This window comes from Alosa sapidissima, chromosome 10 (genome assembly GCF_018492685.1).
Source record: "Alosa sapidissima isolate fAloSap1 chromosome 10, fAloSap1.pri, whole genome shotgun sequence".
Taxonomy (NCBI): Eukaryota; Metazoa; Chordata; class Actinopteri; order Clupeiformes; family Clupeidae; genus Alosa; species Alosa sapidissima.
In genome coordinates, this window is record NC_055966.1 from 24,421,957 (window position 1) to 24,436,946 (window position 14,990).

Below are 14,990 nucleotides of genomic sequence, written 5' to 3' on the forward strand. Positions count from 1 at the left end.
GGCTCGTTGGTCTAGGGGTATGATTCTCGCTTAGGGTGCGAGAGGTCCCGGGTTCAAATCCCGGACGAGCCCAGCTTTATGTGATGGCATCATTGTCTAAAATGTTGTTCTCGACTATTATGGCATCATGATGCAACAAAGGCACCATCAGATAGGGTTGAAAGAGGGTGTTAGTAAGTAAGGGTCTTTGGTAGGCTACTATCAAGATAATGATTGCAATCTAGGACCATCGTGGAATCCTACTCAGTTTGTTAATTGATGATTACCAGACGCAAGCTATTAACAATAAAATCCATGTTCAAAAATTATACAGTATCACATCTTTGGCAACTGGGATTTACCTACAATGTGACAAAAGTGTTGACAGAAGAGGTTTATGTCAACTATCTCAACAGTTGTAAAGAAAGGGAAGTTGTTTTGGTCAATAACGCCTAACTGACATCGAAGTAAAGGCATCTCACTAAATCAGATTATTTTGCACTGCTCTGAGTGCTGGACGCATGTGTGTTCTGTGGAATAAAAAACAATTTGCAGAACAATAAAGTACAATAAAGAACAATTTGCAATCATCTGAATAATTTGTCGGCAAAAGACCTGCATGGTCTCTTGGCATATATAAAGAACTGTCACGGGTGCTGTCTACCTCCTCTAGTTCTAACCGTGCATGCATAGTTCCCAGAACGAAATAGTGTCAAGTAGGCTACTCCCTCCCCACATACATATGGGGGTCATGGACTTTAACCAGCAAAGTAGAGTTAGAGGGCAGCAAAGTGCAACAGAAAAATATTCTCGCCAACATAGCCCATTATCCAGGAAAGGGGTTTGTTTGACGTGGCAAATTGTAGAGTGAGTTTCTAAGCAAAACTTATATGTACAGTGGCTCGTTGGTCTAGGGGTATGATTCTCGCTTAGGGTGCGAGAGGTCCCGGGTTCAAATCCCGGACGAGCCCAGTTTTAACACTAGGCCTACACCTTTCTCACTTCTTTGACCTGAGGCCCGGTCAGGGCTAACTTTCGGGTCATAGGGCCCACCAATACGTGCATGTTTCCCTCATACAAGCATCAAAGGCTAATCCATAAATTCTAGCCTTAATCGTTTGTTTGTGCCACATTGATAATATTACGTTGTTACAAGCAGTTATTAAAAAGGGGATATTATAACAAGCCACCTGGAACCTGCCAGCCTATCTCTCTCTCTCTCTCTCTCGTGCGCACTCAAGATGCGTTCCCAATTAATTAGAGTAAATCACGTTCAAGTTAGATCTGCTGCATGATCATCCTGGCATGTAACAATGGAATTTGTGCATTTTGACATCGTAAACATTCTCGAAGAGAGAATAGCAGTTTGCAGTGAAGCTGTTATTGGCTACATTTTGGTACCCTCTCTGTTCCTTGGTGTCCTTGTGCGTGATGCGCGTGGTGAGAGCGGCGTGTGTAGCAGCCTATACAATGTTGAAACATTTCCTATAGTCTCTAACCTATTATTTGCCATGATGCACGATGCAGACACATGCACGCACTCGCTTTGGACTCCTTTCCCTGCTGCTGTCCCGTTCTATATTAGCCTACAGAGCAACTAGACAGGCGTGTGTACCCTAACCACAAAGTGGGGTCTGGGGTCATAGCTGTGGTCGCGCGGCAGTTTCTAGGTATTAAGGTAAGCCCTATTTTTGCTGCCAATCAACAAAAAACATGCCTTTTATGTCTGTGTAGGTTACACAGGATTTGATATACGATAAACACAACCAAGAACAAAACCGAATAGCCGTTTCGTTTGAAACTACCAGGAAGTATAATCAGAAGTTAATTTTCACCAAAAAGCGGGACAATTCGTATGCCGGAAAATATTATTAATTATCTGGGACAGTCACTCAAAAACGAGAACAATCCTGGGAAATCCAGTAGGGCCTACATGTGGCAACCCTCGGTGGTGTAGGCTACACTGTATTTATTTAAATTATTAATTTTCCTTAAAAGTAAGAAAATGAATGCCTAGGAAAATAAATGAGAACCTTTTAGACATGCATATTTCAAACATGACTCCCTTATGAATGAATCACAAAAGTAAACCGCTTCTAGCAAAGAATTGGTGGTACCAGAGACTGGCTCTGGGTGGTACTTCAGAACATTCACCGCTAGAGGGCAGCAAAGTTCTAAGCAATAAAATCTTGCTTTCAACATGGAAGTTCTGAGAAGATCTCTAAAGAGGGGTTTGACGTGGCATGTTGGCAGAAAAAAAATATTTGGGAAAGAGATTTCTGTGGCTCGTTGGTCTAGGGGTATGATTCTCGCTTAGGGTGCGAGAGGTCCCGGGTTCAAATCCCGGACGAGCCCTACTTTATAACCCTCTGGAGTAGAAAGGCTGTGACAACTGTCATAAGTAGAGTATTTTGGGGAATAACCCTGAAATCTGGGCCCAAGCTAATCTACAAAGATATCCTACAAACAAATCTGTACCTTTTGTTAAATAATATTTTATTTTAGGAGCACTGGCTCTTGTCTTGTTTTAATTCCTCTGGATTCCCTCTTGATCTGTGTTTTAATTCCTCTTTTGTGGACAGTCAAGAGTGAGAACCTCTCGACCCGTACATAAAAATGTGCCATAAAAGGCTTCAGGATTTACCAATGAAATGGTAGAATGTGAAAGGAAGAAATCTTCCCTAGGCTAGTAGGTCAGTAGACACAGGACTAGCCTACAGCACACAAGCCTTTGGCTGAGAAGGATAGACCTTTATGAACCTTTCGCTGAGAATCACAATTGAACCTTTTTTTTTTTTAAATAAAAAACTGTGACTGTGACTGAGCCTACTGAATGACTGTGGACTAAATAGGCAAACTAAACCCTTTGCTTCCTATGAAGCAGATCATTTTGAAGCTGAGTTTTTGAGAATAAGCAGCAATTAATTGGCTTAATTGTTCATATGATAGGGATATCTAGATAGATAGATATATACTTTATTGATCCCCAAGGGATCAAAAGGTCATTTGCAAATAACCTTTTAGACATGTATATTTCAATATGCCCCCCGTCCCCCTCCCCTACTAGGCCTGTGAATGAATCAGTTGCAAGAGCAAACTAGCCTGAAGAACCAGACCCACATTAAAATGGGTCCGAGGGGCGGGATAATCAGTTGTCTTTCAAATTCCCTCTGCACGCAATAGGACAGCGGCAGCGCTATGAGTCCCATGCGTTTCCCACCAGCGGAGCTAGTTGGCTAGTTCAAACGTTTGGCAACTTAATAAAAGCAGATTCCATCTTATTTGTTTTCAAGTAGCAGGGAATTCAAGCCAAACCGTTGCAACTCCGCCATCAATCATTATGTTAAGCCCACCTAACGACTCTATACACGATTTCATTGGCCTGATTGAGTTTCGATTTCTGGAGCTCACAAGCCAACGGAGTTGCTAGACTAGCCCTGGCAGCTAGGGCGCGTCTAGATTTCTAGGCTACACCAGGCGCGTAACTTAAGCGTTCCGTTCACGACGCGTAAAATCCATTTTAGATGAATGGTCTATTTTTTTCGAACGTACCCCCCACTGTCACGTCTGGTGTAGCTACTTCCATTGATTATAATGGAAGCTAATTGTTGCAGCAGACGCAACGGGAACGGAACGCTTCAGTTACGCGCCTGGTGTAGCTCAGCCCTAAGAGCAAACCACTTCTGGGTCATTCTACGAAACCGGTGCCTTTTCACTTTGACATTTTTTTAAAAAATCATGTAGGACAAGCCATATTTTAAGACATCCACATGATATAAGACATATATGACCTGCATAAAAAAACATTTTCCCACCTCAGGCATAAATCCCTATTCATATTTTCCTTTTTATTGTAGCCCAGGTGTCTTTTTTTTTACCACCCCGTAACGGACAAGATGCGCTCCATTTAGACATAATGCCTAAATTGAATTCAGAACATTTCATGTTTTCCTGTCATAAAAATGTCCTTAATTTGATATTAAAAGTTATAGGTTTGTTTTTAATTGGAGATTTGCAGAATTTAGATTCTAATCTTCAAACTGTGAATTCCGCATGCCCATTGGTTGGTGTTTTGAACAATATTGGCTATTTTACTCCCTATTGTCAAATTAAAGTTACATGTGTAAATAGGCCCACTTCATCACACTATGATCAAGCATTTATTTATGGGCTATTTCACTCACTCTCTAGTATTTAAAAAAAAAAAAACACACATGTTATGGGGTGGTAAGTCATGTTACAGGGTGGTAAATCCTGTTACGGGGTGGTTAATTTTGTTTGTTTCCATAATTTAACAATAATTTGATTAGTTCTGGACAAATGTGTGGACTGTTAATGTCGTAATAAGGCAAGATCCAAAGTATATATAAACATATTTATTGATATGAAGTTTAAAATGCAAATTTATGTCATGAGATACTGGGTACATTCAACATGGATAGATTTCAGAAGATTGAGTACATTCATTTTTGAAATATGATCATAAAATTGGGTACATTGAAAAAGATAAAGTACTCTCAGGAGGGGTGTCAAAAGCCTTCATTCTAGCCTTCGCCTACCCTGGAAATCCAGAGTTCTCGCAAGAGCACAATGGAATTGTCTCTGTGAGACACTCTGGCAATGAGCAATGATGCACGTTACTTTTTCCCCTTGCATCCCGTGGAACCAATCAAATCGTATCTGACATAGGCGGGCCAGAGGCGCGCTAAACTGATGACGACAGCGCTGCAACGTTGGAAACATTGATCGTAGTGTTATCCAATTGCGTCTAAGTCCGGAATCATTCAGAGTAAACATTGGTCTGGTGTTATCCAATTGCGTGAAGTGAGATTTTCAAATGCATGCTTGGTGCCACCCCTCGAGTTGGGCCATTACATGATTGTTCGTGGCCAGACCCTTAATCTTTCTAGATTATCAGGGTGTGGATTTTCCAGACTAGCCTTTGCCTGCTTTCTCCTTTCAGGGTTAGTCCACACGTACCAAACCAATCTTTTTTCCTCCGTCTTCCCTGGAACCGTATCAAGAATATTTGCGTCCAAACGGATCCATCTCAACACGACTCAACACGTTACTTCATATCCCAGGCCTAGAGGTGGCACTGTTTCTGTTACAGAAATTGACCAAAGCTTGCGTGCTGTAGGCTATACAAACAGACAGAATAGGCTACGATGAAAATGGCTAGTGCAAGGAAACCAGAATTGTTTGTGTGGACTGATAGTGAACTGTCAACTGTAGTCAACTGTAAAACTAATAAACTTCATTTTTACGGTTTGTGAAGGGTGCAGTCCCGTCCTTTATTTGGCTAACGCAGGTACAAATAATCTGCTTTACTTTCTTTGGTTGTAGGATAGTCCGCGATTCACATTAGTTTTGGCTATCACCGCAAGTGCATAGGCTACTGAACGCTAGGCCTACCCAAGTTCTAGGCTATTCCGTCGCCACATTTATAATATTGCTATAATACCTTCGTTAGTAACATTTAAACTTACACCGCACTTCCCTAGTAAATGGACGTGGCCTCATTCTGTTCCTTCCACTTTTTCCTTAACTTAACAACTACTTCCCTCTTTCGACATCTCGTCTCCATCTTTGCCGTTCCATCTCTAGATACTACTGCCTCCTCTCTGGATCAGCATTGCGGCGAGCACAGAATAGTCACTGTCGTTTAGCATTACTCATTGGAGCCATGATTGTCTGCAAATTATGAAAATTATCATAATTATTTACACTGACTAGGTGTGTGTGCCAAGTTGAGAGAGACAGAGAGAGAGAGTTCATGACTGGGTTGTCACTAGATACACAAAAAAGCTAAGTACTCTCACATTTTGAAATGCATTCATTTGCTGTGATGACCGCAGAAACCTCCGTTCTGCTTGTAGTTAGCCCTTCCCAACAAGTCCATCACAACTAGTTAATAATTATTTCTCACCACAATAGTCTCCAGTAGGCTAACATTGGCATACAATATAGTCATAAAATATTAACAGTGACCAATGCATACTGATGAACCAGCATTCAACAGATTAGCTGGTTGCTATGGACTCATTGCTAAGGGCTCACTGCAGAAAGAACAGAGGTTTCCCCCAGTCATCACAGTATGTAAAACTATATATAAATATAATTTTTATGAATTGTGTAATCTAAATGGCAATGACAACCACTCTACATTCCCCTTTTCACCCCCTCTACATTCCCCTTACCACCCCCCACGATGTTATGGGGTGGTATGTTACGGGGTGGTAAATTTCACCTCTGAATGACTGCAGCTAGCACTGTAATTGACTAGCTAAGATAGCAAATATACCATTCAGTTTAAAATTTCCTTCACTTTACATTACAGTTGAAACCCCCCCCCCCCCCTAATTTAACAGTTTCCCTATCTATTATACGTTATGGGGTGGTATGTTACGGGGTGGTAAATTTCACCTCTGAATGACTGCAGCTAGCACTGTAATTGACTAGCTAAGATAGCAAATATACCATTCAGTTTAAAAATTTCTTTCACTTTACATTACAGTTGAAAAAAAACCCCCTAATTTAACAGTTTCCCTATCTATTATACGTTATGGGGTGGTAAGGTTAAGCTTAACGGACCCTATCTAACTACCAGAAAGAGCAAATAAATCATATCAAATTGTGTGGGAACTTGCCTGCTTGAGACCTTGGCTCCTGCATGGGTTTGAGTGATGTCATCTGCTGTCTGTGATGTCACTTAAAGAAACAGTGTCTTTGTAATAGCCAGAACATGTAAGCGTTATGGGGTGGTATGTAAAACTACGGGACGGGCATACATCATGATTTTTGTATGGGAAATCATACTTTTATTTTTTTTTAAAAACATATAGTATAGTATCAAGAGCATATTTTTAATCATGACATTAATGAAAATTGGTTTAAAAAATGAAATGTTCTAATTAATATATTAGGTGCGAATTCCATATGTGACTTTCCGGACATGGGGAAATTGGCCATGTCCTTGGTAAAGGTGACTAAAAAGTGTAGGATTTATATTTACAATGACATTGAAATATGCATTATGTAATTCATAACACTTAAATTAACAGGTTTGATCCTTTGAAATACATTTTGACACATTTTTACATTGTTGAGAGCTCATGAAATGGACCGGACGCAAAAAGGCACCGGTTTCGTAGAATGACCCACCTAGCAAAGAATTAGTGGTCCTTCTGAGCATTCACCGCTAGAGGGCAGCAAAGTACTAAACAATAAAATCTTGCTGTCAACATGCGAGTCCTGAGAGACTCTCTAAAGAGGGGTTTGACGTGGCATGTTGGTGGAAAAAAAAAATTGGAAGAAATGTTTTTTATGGCTCGTTGGTCTAGGGGTATGATTCTCGCTTAGGGTGCGAGAGGTCCCGGGTTCAAATCCCGGACGAGCCCTACTTTATATTCCCCTGGAGTAGAATGGCTGTGATTGACAGCTGACATAGAGGATTTAGGAATCCTAACTAATCTACTGAGGTATCTTACAAACAAATCTTTACCTTTTGGTAGGCTAAATATTATTTTCTTTTAGGGCACTGACATTTGCCTTGTTTTAATTCCTCTGGAATCCCCCTGGTTGTTGTTTGAATTCCTTTATTCCTTTATTTATTTATTTATTATTATATTATTATTATAATAATTATTATATTATTATTATATTATATTATAATGGCAGGTGTGGTATTTCTTGGGAGAGAAGGAAGTCTTTGATTCAAAAGGAAGTTAAAGACTATTTCAATTCCACGGGATGATACAAGGATACAAGGATACAAGGATACAAGGAAGTTTATTGTCACATGCATATAGTTACTGGAAGTAAGAAATGCAGTGAAATTTATGTCTGGTGTCAGCCTATTTGTGCATTAATGGGGGGGGTAAAAAGTGCAGTAGAAGAGGGGTTTAGTAGATTAAGTGGCAAGGGCTGCATAAAAAAGGTGGGGGAGGATTGGGATTGGGTGGGGGGGCACCAACAAGGAGCACCCAAGAGCAACAGGGGCAAGGAAAAACTCCCTTACCAAGGAAGAAACCTTGGGCAGATCCACGGCTCAAGGGGCTAACCCAACTGCCAGGGGTCTTGGTGTGTGTGTTGGGGGGATGACAGGGGAGATGGGATAGTGTGCTGTGTATGTGGGGAGAGGGCAGTGTGCAATATGTGTGTTGGAGAAGCTTCCTCATGAGACAATGTGCTGTGTATTGAGGGGGGGGGGCAGTGTGCTGTAAGTATGTTGGGGATGTGTGTTGGAGAAGCTTCCTGATGAAATAATGTGCTGTGTATGTAGGGGGGGGGGGCAGGGACTTACTATTGCAAGCAGAGTACTGTATGTAATGTATGTGAGTGATGACAGTGAAGATGTGTGTGTGGGCGGGAGGGGAGTGGAGCAGTGACTGTGTGTGTGTGTGTGTGTGTGTAGTGTGTAGGTGGGTAGGTGGGGGCAGTGTGCTGTAAGTATGTAGAGGATGTGTGTTGGAGAAGATCCTGAAGACAATGTGCTGTGTATGTGGGGGGGGGGGGGGGGGGGGGCAGTGTGCAGCAAGTATGTAGAGGAGGCTTACTGTAGCAAGCAGTGTGCTGCATGTATGTGAAGTGATGACAGTGATGATGTAAGTGTGTGTGTTGGGGGGGGGGGGGGGGGGGGGGGTCGGGGACTTACTATTGCAAGCAGAGTACTGTATGTAATGTATGTGAGTGATGACAGTGAAGATGTGTGTGTGGGCGGGAGTGGAGCAGTGACTGTGTGTGTGTGTGTGTAGTGTGCTGTAAGTATGTAGAGGATGTGTGTTGGAGAAGATCCTGAAGACAATGTGCTGTGTATGTGGGGGGGGGGGGGGGGGGCAGTGTGCAGCAAGTATGTAGAGGAGTGCTGTATGTATGTGAAGTGATGACAGTGATGATGTAAGTGTGTGTGTTGGGGATGGGGGTGGGGTGGGGTGGGGGGTGGGGGGGGAAGAAAGGCTAGGCAATCAAGGACATGGGTAGATGGAGGAGAAATCAAAAATAATAAATAAAAAGTGTGCAAAAGTTGGAGAAAGTCAGAATATGTGTGTGTGTGTGTGTGTGTGTGTGTGTGTGTGTGTGTGTGTGTGTGTTTTGACGTGTGATGAAATAAGAAAATAAATAAAAGGTCTGTAGCATAGGAGAGGATGTAAAAGTGTAAAAGTGCTAAAAGTCTTGTAGGTGTGTGTGGGTGTGTGTGTGTGTGGGAGTAGCCTATTACCAGTAGCAGAACAATTCAGTTCAGATGGAAAGACCAATATTCTCTTCAACTCCTTTGTAGGCCTACACAGTTCATATATATATTTATAGGCCTATATATCATATATCATATCTATATATCATTGGCAATAGGGTCAGGAACCTTTGTAGTAGGCTAGGGAACTGAATAGCCTATGATGTGAAGTGAACTGGGTCCACAGATGTCTAATTGCATTTCCCCTGCCTATTACTGAAATAGCCTACTTTTTTGCAGAAGAATTTTTGTGTATGTCAGTCATATGTTAGGTCTTGCACGCCTTATGGCGACTATCTGTAGGCTAAAGTAGGAAATGCATCTGAAAATCATCTGAAAAATTGATGTAGGCCAGGTTTGCACTGTTCATGTAGCCCACAGAAGCCCAATGCTGTCAAAAAACTTGATTTGACTCAATTTCCCAACATGGCCAAAGTGTTACATCCGATTCTGCGCACACGTCCAGCTGGTGGTACTGCCATGACAACAGGGAGATGGCTTCACTGTGATGTTAGTTGCTACAGACATGGCAGCGATAGCGATGTGATTTTTTCGAAACACCCTTGTTGGATTACTTTAATCGAAAGCTGTCGGGTTAAACGGTAAGTATTGCTGGTCTAGAGAATATTCATTAAAGGATAGCCTCACCAGTTTGACGATTTAGCAACTTATCCCATATGTTGCTAAGTTAGCAGGCAAAGTAGCCTCATGCGTTAACGTAGTTTCCACAGGTTGTGTCAATCCTTGTTATGCCTCAAGCCACTTTTCTGTTAGTGTTAGTCTGTTAATGTTAGTGAAAGCTAATTAACAGTTATCGTCAAAGTACTTGTGCTCATACCACCATCAGCATGGATATACAAATATAAACAATGAACTGCATGAACACAACATTTCCAGTTTGAAGGTGCAGCATCAGTTAACATTATTGATCTCGATTTGCCTTGAGAGATAACCTGGCTAATCTAACGTTAGCTAACAGCAACGTTTCGACTGATGGGGTGGTCGGTCCAAAGCCATCTGCAACATTTTATTATATTGCTTGGTTGTCAGCTGGCAAGCTGCAGATCGGGACACTTTTATTTACCTAGTTCTACCAGAATTATGGAACAATTTTCTTTCGTACATAGTACAAACGTTAGCCTTCAAACAAGCGAACAAACGTTCTACTTCAACAGGGTGATAGGTGAATATGTCCAGACATGCCAAAACTCGCAAAATCTGAATGAGAGTAAAGGAAGACAGTCAGTCAGAGACAGAGACACGCTCTAGTCTGTGACTGAAAGCTATGCGTGTGAAGTAAGAATGTAACTGGGGTGTGCATTGTGTCTAACGTGTTTAGTCTTCTTCACTTGTGTCGTAAAGAAGTGCAAGTGGATATTCATTTGGAAGATGTGCCTGCACCCATTAGTTTGCACTGTCGGTACAAGGACGTGCAAGTAGCAAGTACTCCTCTCCTGTGTGGGAAGCTACTTGGATAATCCCTCTTGATGAGCAGATAGCGACAGGGACTCCATGTTCTCAGTGATATGGCAGTTCAGAGGTGTATTGTGATTGCTGTTTCATCTTCACACATAATGCCATATAGTGAGCATTACAATTTTTTTAGATTGGGGATGACCCTCTCTCATAGATCTTGCTCTCTCACTCTTTCTTGGTCTTTGTTTAGGGTCCCCTGGATTAGCTGTCTGTTCCACCTGCTCAGCAGTTAGCAATTAGGAAAGCAGCTTGGCCTGCTGCGCCCAAATCCCCCGCTGTCACATGATTAATTTGCATAGTGTGAGGATGAGTGGCCGGTCATTGGAGAACTAGGCCTGTGCCTACCACGTAACCCGCTTCTTGAAATGATCCTTGAACTCTTAGCGGCCTTGGCATGAGGTGTCATTGGAAAGTGATTCCTGATTCACTGGATGATGCGTTAGTCTAGAACTCAGCTAAAGCAATATCATATAAAAGCAATGCATCACAGTCATGTTATGTCATGGGCTTATTCTAAGAACATGTAGGTAATGTGAATTATTTTGGTAACAGTATGTTTCCTCAAAACTATTAGTCCACACCTATAGGCTAACTTTTGTCATCAATGGCTTTTGTTATCAATTTACATTTAATTAGTGCAAGTATTTACTGTCTGTATCTTTTGCAGTGATGAAGCCAGTTGCTATCAGTGATCGTAGCTAGAGTATGAACATGGACTGACATTTTTTTGGACTTGAATTTGAAATAGTACTTATTATTATAGTCTTAACTGTGTGCCATAACTGAAGAAGAGTTGAAATGTATCAATTAGCCTAAAACCTCTGCTGATCCTCTGCTCTTTGGTTTAGAGGAAAGGGCCTCATCTCTCCCACATATGCAATCAGTAGCTTTACAGAGCATCCAAGGTGTTGTGTGGCAGCAGCGGCATGACCTGCTGTCCTTCCTGTGTTGTATAGAGCTCCAGCATGTCTCTGTTCAAAGCGCGCGACTGGTGGGCCACAGTCCTGGGAGAGGGCGAGGAGTTCGACCAGGGCTGCCTGTGTGTGGGGGACGTGGACAACAGTGGAACCGGGTTTGGTGAGCAAGCATGGATGCTGGGGAGGGGAAGATTAACTCAGTGAACGAATGCAGTTCATGTTAGATAGATAGATAGATAGATAGATAGATAGATACTTGTTCAGTCACTTTATTGTGATGGTGTAGGCTAAGAGTATGTAGCAATGCAACACAGTGTGGACCTTCTTTAGTCATGTTAGCTCTTAGAGTGGTCTTCTAGATAATAATTCAAGTGTAAGCTTAATAACTAATTAAAATAACTAAATGTGAACTAAGTCTTAATGTACTTACCTAAGGAGTCAATTATCTGTTTATTTTGTGGTGTGTCAACAACCTGTTGCATACACTTATGACTGCCTGCGTGGCCATTCTCCTGCACAGATAAAGTAGTGGTGGGGAGCTACATGGGGATGCTCCGGATCTTCTCCCCTCACCTGTCCAAACCCGGCGAGCCGTCCGAGGCAGATGCCCAGCTGCTCGAGGTGCACCTCAGAGACCCCATCATCCAGGTGGAGCTGGGCAAGTTCGTCTCGTAAGTGACTACAGCGCTGCCGCCGCTGCCACTGATTTCAATAGGCTACTATACAGTGCCCGGATAAAGTATTCACCCACCTTGGATATTTCCGCTTTTATTGCTCTTATTGGAATCTTTTTTCAATTTTTCAATAATTCAAAAATTCAATTAACAAAGATTTCCTCTGTAATGTCAAAGTGTAAGCAAATCTCTACAAAGTAATGTTAATTCATTTAAAATATATAATGCAAAATAAGGGATTGCATAAATATTCACCCCCCCTTAAATTGACTGACCTAAATCAACAGTGGTCCAGCCAATGGGCTACTTGCACGAAGTGAACAAGAAATTGAAAGGCTCTGAATGTGGTCGCTTTGTTTCCGGTGGAGTGTTAACTGTGTTGTAATGGCATCTTCTGTTATATTCTGTTCTGATTTACTAGGTGCAACACCCAACCGGGTCCGTGTAGACACTAATTATATTAACAATCGGCAGGTTCAAACACAACTGGCCTATTGGTGCTAATAGTCTTACAATTGGTGAAATGGAGATCGCCTGAGTGTAATGAATGTGTATAGTATAGTAATGCAAAGACACCCGCGGAAGGTCCAGTCACTGGTCAATCAGTATTCCGGGCTATAATTCCACCATAAAGACAAAAGAACACTCCAAACAACTCAAAAAAAAAAAGGTTTTTGAAAAGCACAAGTGAGGGGATGGATGTTACAAGTCACTGAACATCCCCTGGAGTTCAGTGAAATCCACGATTAAGGAATGTAAGGCTCTTACACTACTCTCCACCTAGTATTTCAGACGGATATTATGCGCATGTCTGAACGAAGCGAAGGACATGCTGGGATTCTGTTCATGTGCGTGTTCTACCACGCGGAGATTCTGTTCATGTGCATCTGTGTCGTTCACACATAATGTCCGCATGTAAGCATCATATCTGAATCACCCGAAGGGTCGGACATCCATTTGACAAAGTTCTGCATATAGTGTGAAGGACATGTCTGAAAACAGCTATTGCTGTTATTCAATTAATTCACTCAATAGATGAGCTGATTGGGCAGTTTAAGCAATCACAATAGCTTCTTATATATAACCATAGCATATATACCTTTAAATCATTGAAGGGATTGCAGGAACAGTCCTCAGCCAAAATGACATTCGATCCCTGAGTATAAATACACCATGTTGGTGATTCAGTAACAGCAAACTCGCCTAATGCTTAGCCTAGTATTGGGTGAGCTTAGTTATATGGCAGTGTTTCCCCTAGAAAATTTTCCAGCAGCGGTGCTGTTGATAGTAGGAAGCCCCCCCCCCCCCCCCCCCCCCCAAAAAAAAGAGATACATTTGGAAAAAATGATTCCTGAAATGGTGACTTCTGGTGGATTTTGTGAAAGAAATGGACAGATTGAGTTACAAATTATGACATAACCATCAACACAAGCATTTACAAAGCATGATTATTGCAGTACTTGAACAGGATTATTCATGTTTTTGATAGACATCCGTGGCACCCAATAAACGGATCTGGGCATTTTTTTCAAATACGAGAAAATGAACGTTTGGTTCCCAGACCACGTCTCATTGAGAAGTGGTGGCGCTAGCCAGGCTATCTATTCACACCCCTGGTATGAATAGCCTTGGCCACACAGCTGAGCTATTCACACCCTGTGACATAACAACAAAAAGACGTTGCTCACGTGCACAAAAAACATGGCGGACATTCGTTTTTTCGTCAGCAGAAAGTGAAGAATTCTGAAAGGTTTCGGCACTAATATCTGTTCAGATTAAGTTTTAGATTGAAAAGTTGTGTTTTATTTTCATAATCTTGGTTCAGTGAACACATACAACCGTCAGTTTGTTAACAGCAATTTTGTGAATATGAAGTGCAGGCCTATAAAGTAAAAGTTTACCTGCAAACACTCTTTACTTGTGAAAGAAGATAGTGCAGTGGTCACAGACCAGGGTGAACATGTGGGAGACCGGGGTTCGATTCCCATGTGATGCATTTTGGCAAAGTGAGTGTGCATGTGTACCAACGTCTCTGGAGTGAAGGCGCGAAATTTGAACAAGAAATCGGTTCTTAAACGGACGTTTTGATTGCAACAATTAGCTAGTTCATGCACCAGGGTGTAAATAGCATACAGTACTATAAACACCAGGGTACGAATAGCATCCACTTCTAACTGTACATTGATGCATACAGCATACCTTATTCAGAGTGTCTATTACACAGCTGAGCTATTCACACCCTGTTATGTAACAACAAAAAAACATGTTGCTTGTTTTTTTTAAATATTATTATTACATTGTGTGATCAATATGCCAGAATAAATGCACAGGGGTGTAAATAGCATACATTGATATTTGCACCAGACGGGGTACTAATAGGACACATTGCTGTGTGCACCGGGGTACGAATAAAATTCACTTCTTATTGCACCAGGGTACGAATAGCATACACTGCTAATTGTACCAGGGGTGCAAATAGCCTTACCCTAAACTTATACATAAACACAAACAAGCGTGATCTCCTGTGGAATCCTGACTGCGCCATCAACGTTAGCCTACTATTATTTGTTGACATGAAACCTGGGGCCTATTGCACAAAAGCACAATTAAGACATCCGGGATAAGTTACTGAGCTGCGCTCAATGAATCCAAAACAAGAGCGTACAGGCTTAATTGGTTGCACAACGAGTAAGCCAGGATGAGCAGACACGG

The 14,990-nt window shown here is 41.8% G+C and overlaps 1 protein-coding gene and 4 non-coding genes across 5 annotated transcripts in view; all 5 read left to right on the top strand.

Moving 5' to 3' along the window:
• On the top strand, positions 1 to 72 carry trnap-agg. Its single transcript has one exon. It is a non-coding gene; the product is annotated as a tRNA-Pro (tRNA).
• An 806-nt stretch (positions 73 to 878) lies between these two features.
• On the top strand, positions 879 to 950 carry trnap-agg. The gene has a single exon. It is a non-coding gene; the product is annotated as a tRNA-Pro (tRNA).
• Positions 951 to 2,262: 1,312 nt separating this feature from the next.
• On the top strand, positions 2,263 to 2,334 carry trnap-agg. The gene has a single exon. It is a non-coding gene; the product is annotated as a tRNA-Pro (tRNA).
• A 4,973-nt stretch (positions 2,335 to 7,307) lies between these two features.
• trnap-agg lies at positions 7,308 to 7,379 on the top strand. The gene has a single exon. It is a non-coding gene; the product is annotated as a tRNA-Pro (tRNA).
• A 2,316-nt stretch (positions 7,380 to 9,695) lies between these two features.
• The window catches only part of bbs9 (Bardet-Biedl syndrome 9), a 115,741-nt gene continuing 110,446 nt past the window's right edge, over positions 9,696 to 14,990 (top strand). The window contains 3 exon segments of the mRNA XM_042107603.1: positions 9,696 to 9,813; positions 11,644 to 11,764; positions 12,125 to 12,275. Coding sequence (XP_041963537.1) covers positions 11,653 to 11,764; positions 12,125 to 12,275 — 263 coding nt within the window. The 5' untranslated portion in view covers positions 9,696 to 9,813; positions 11,644 to 11,652.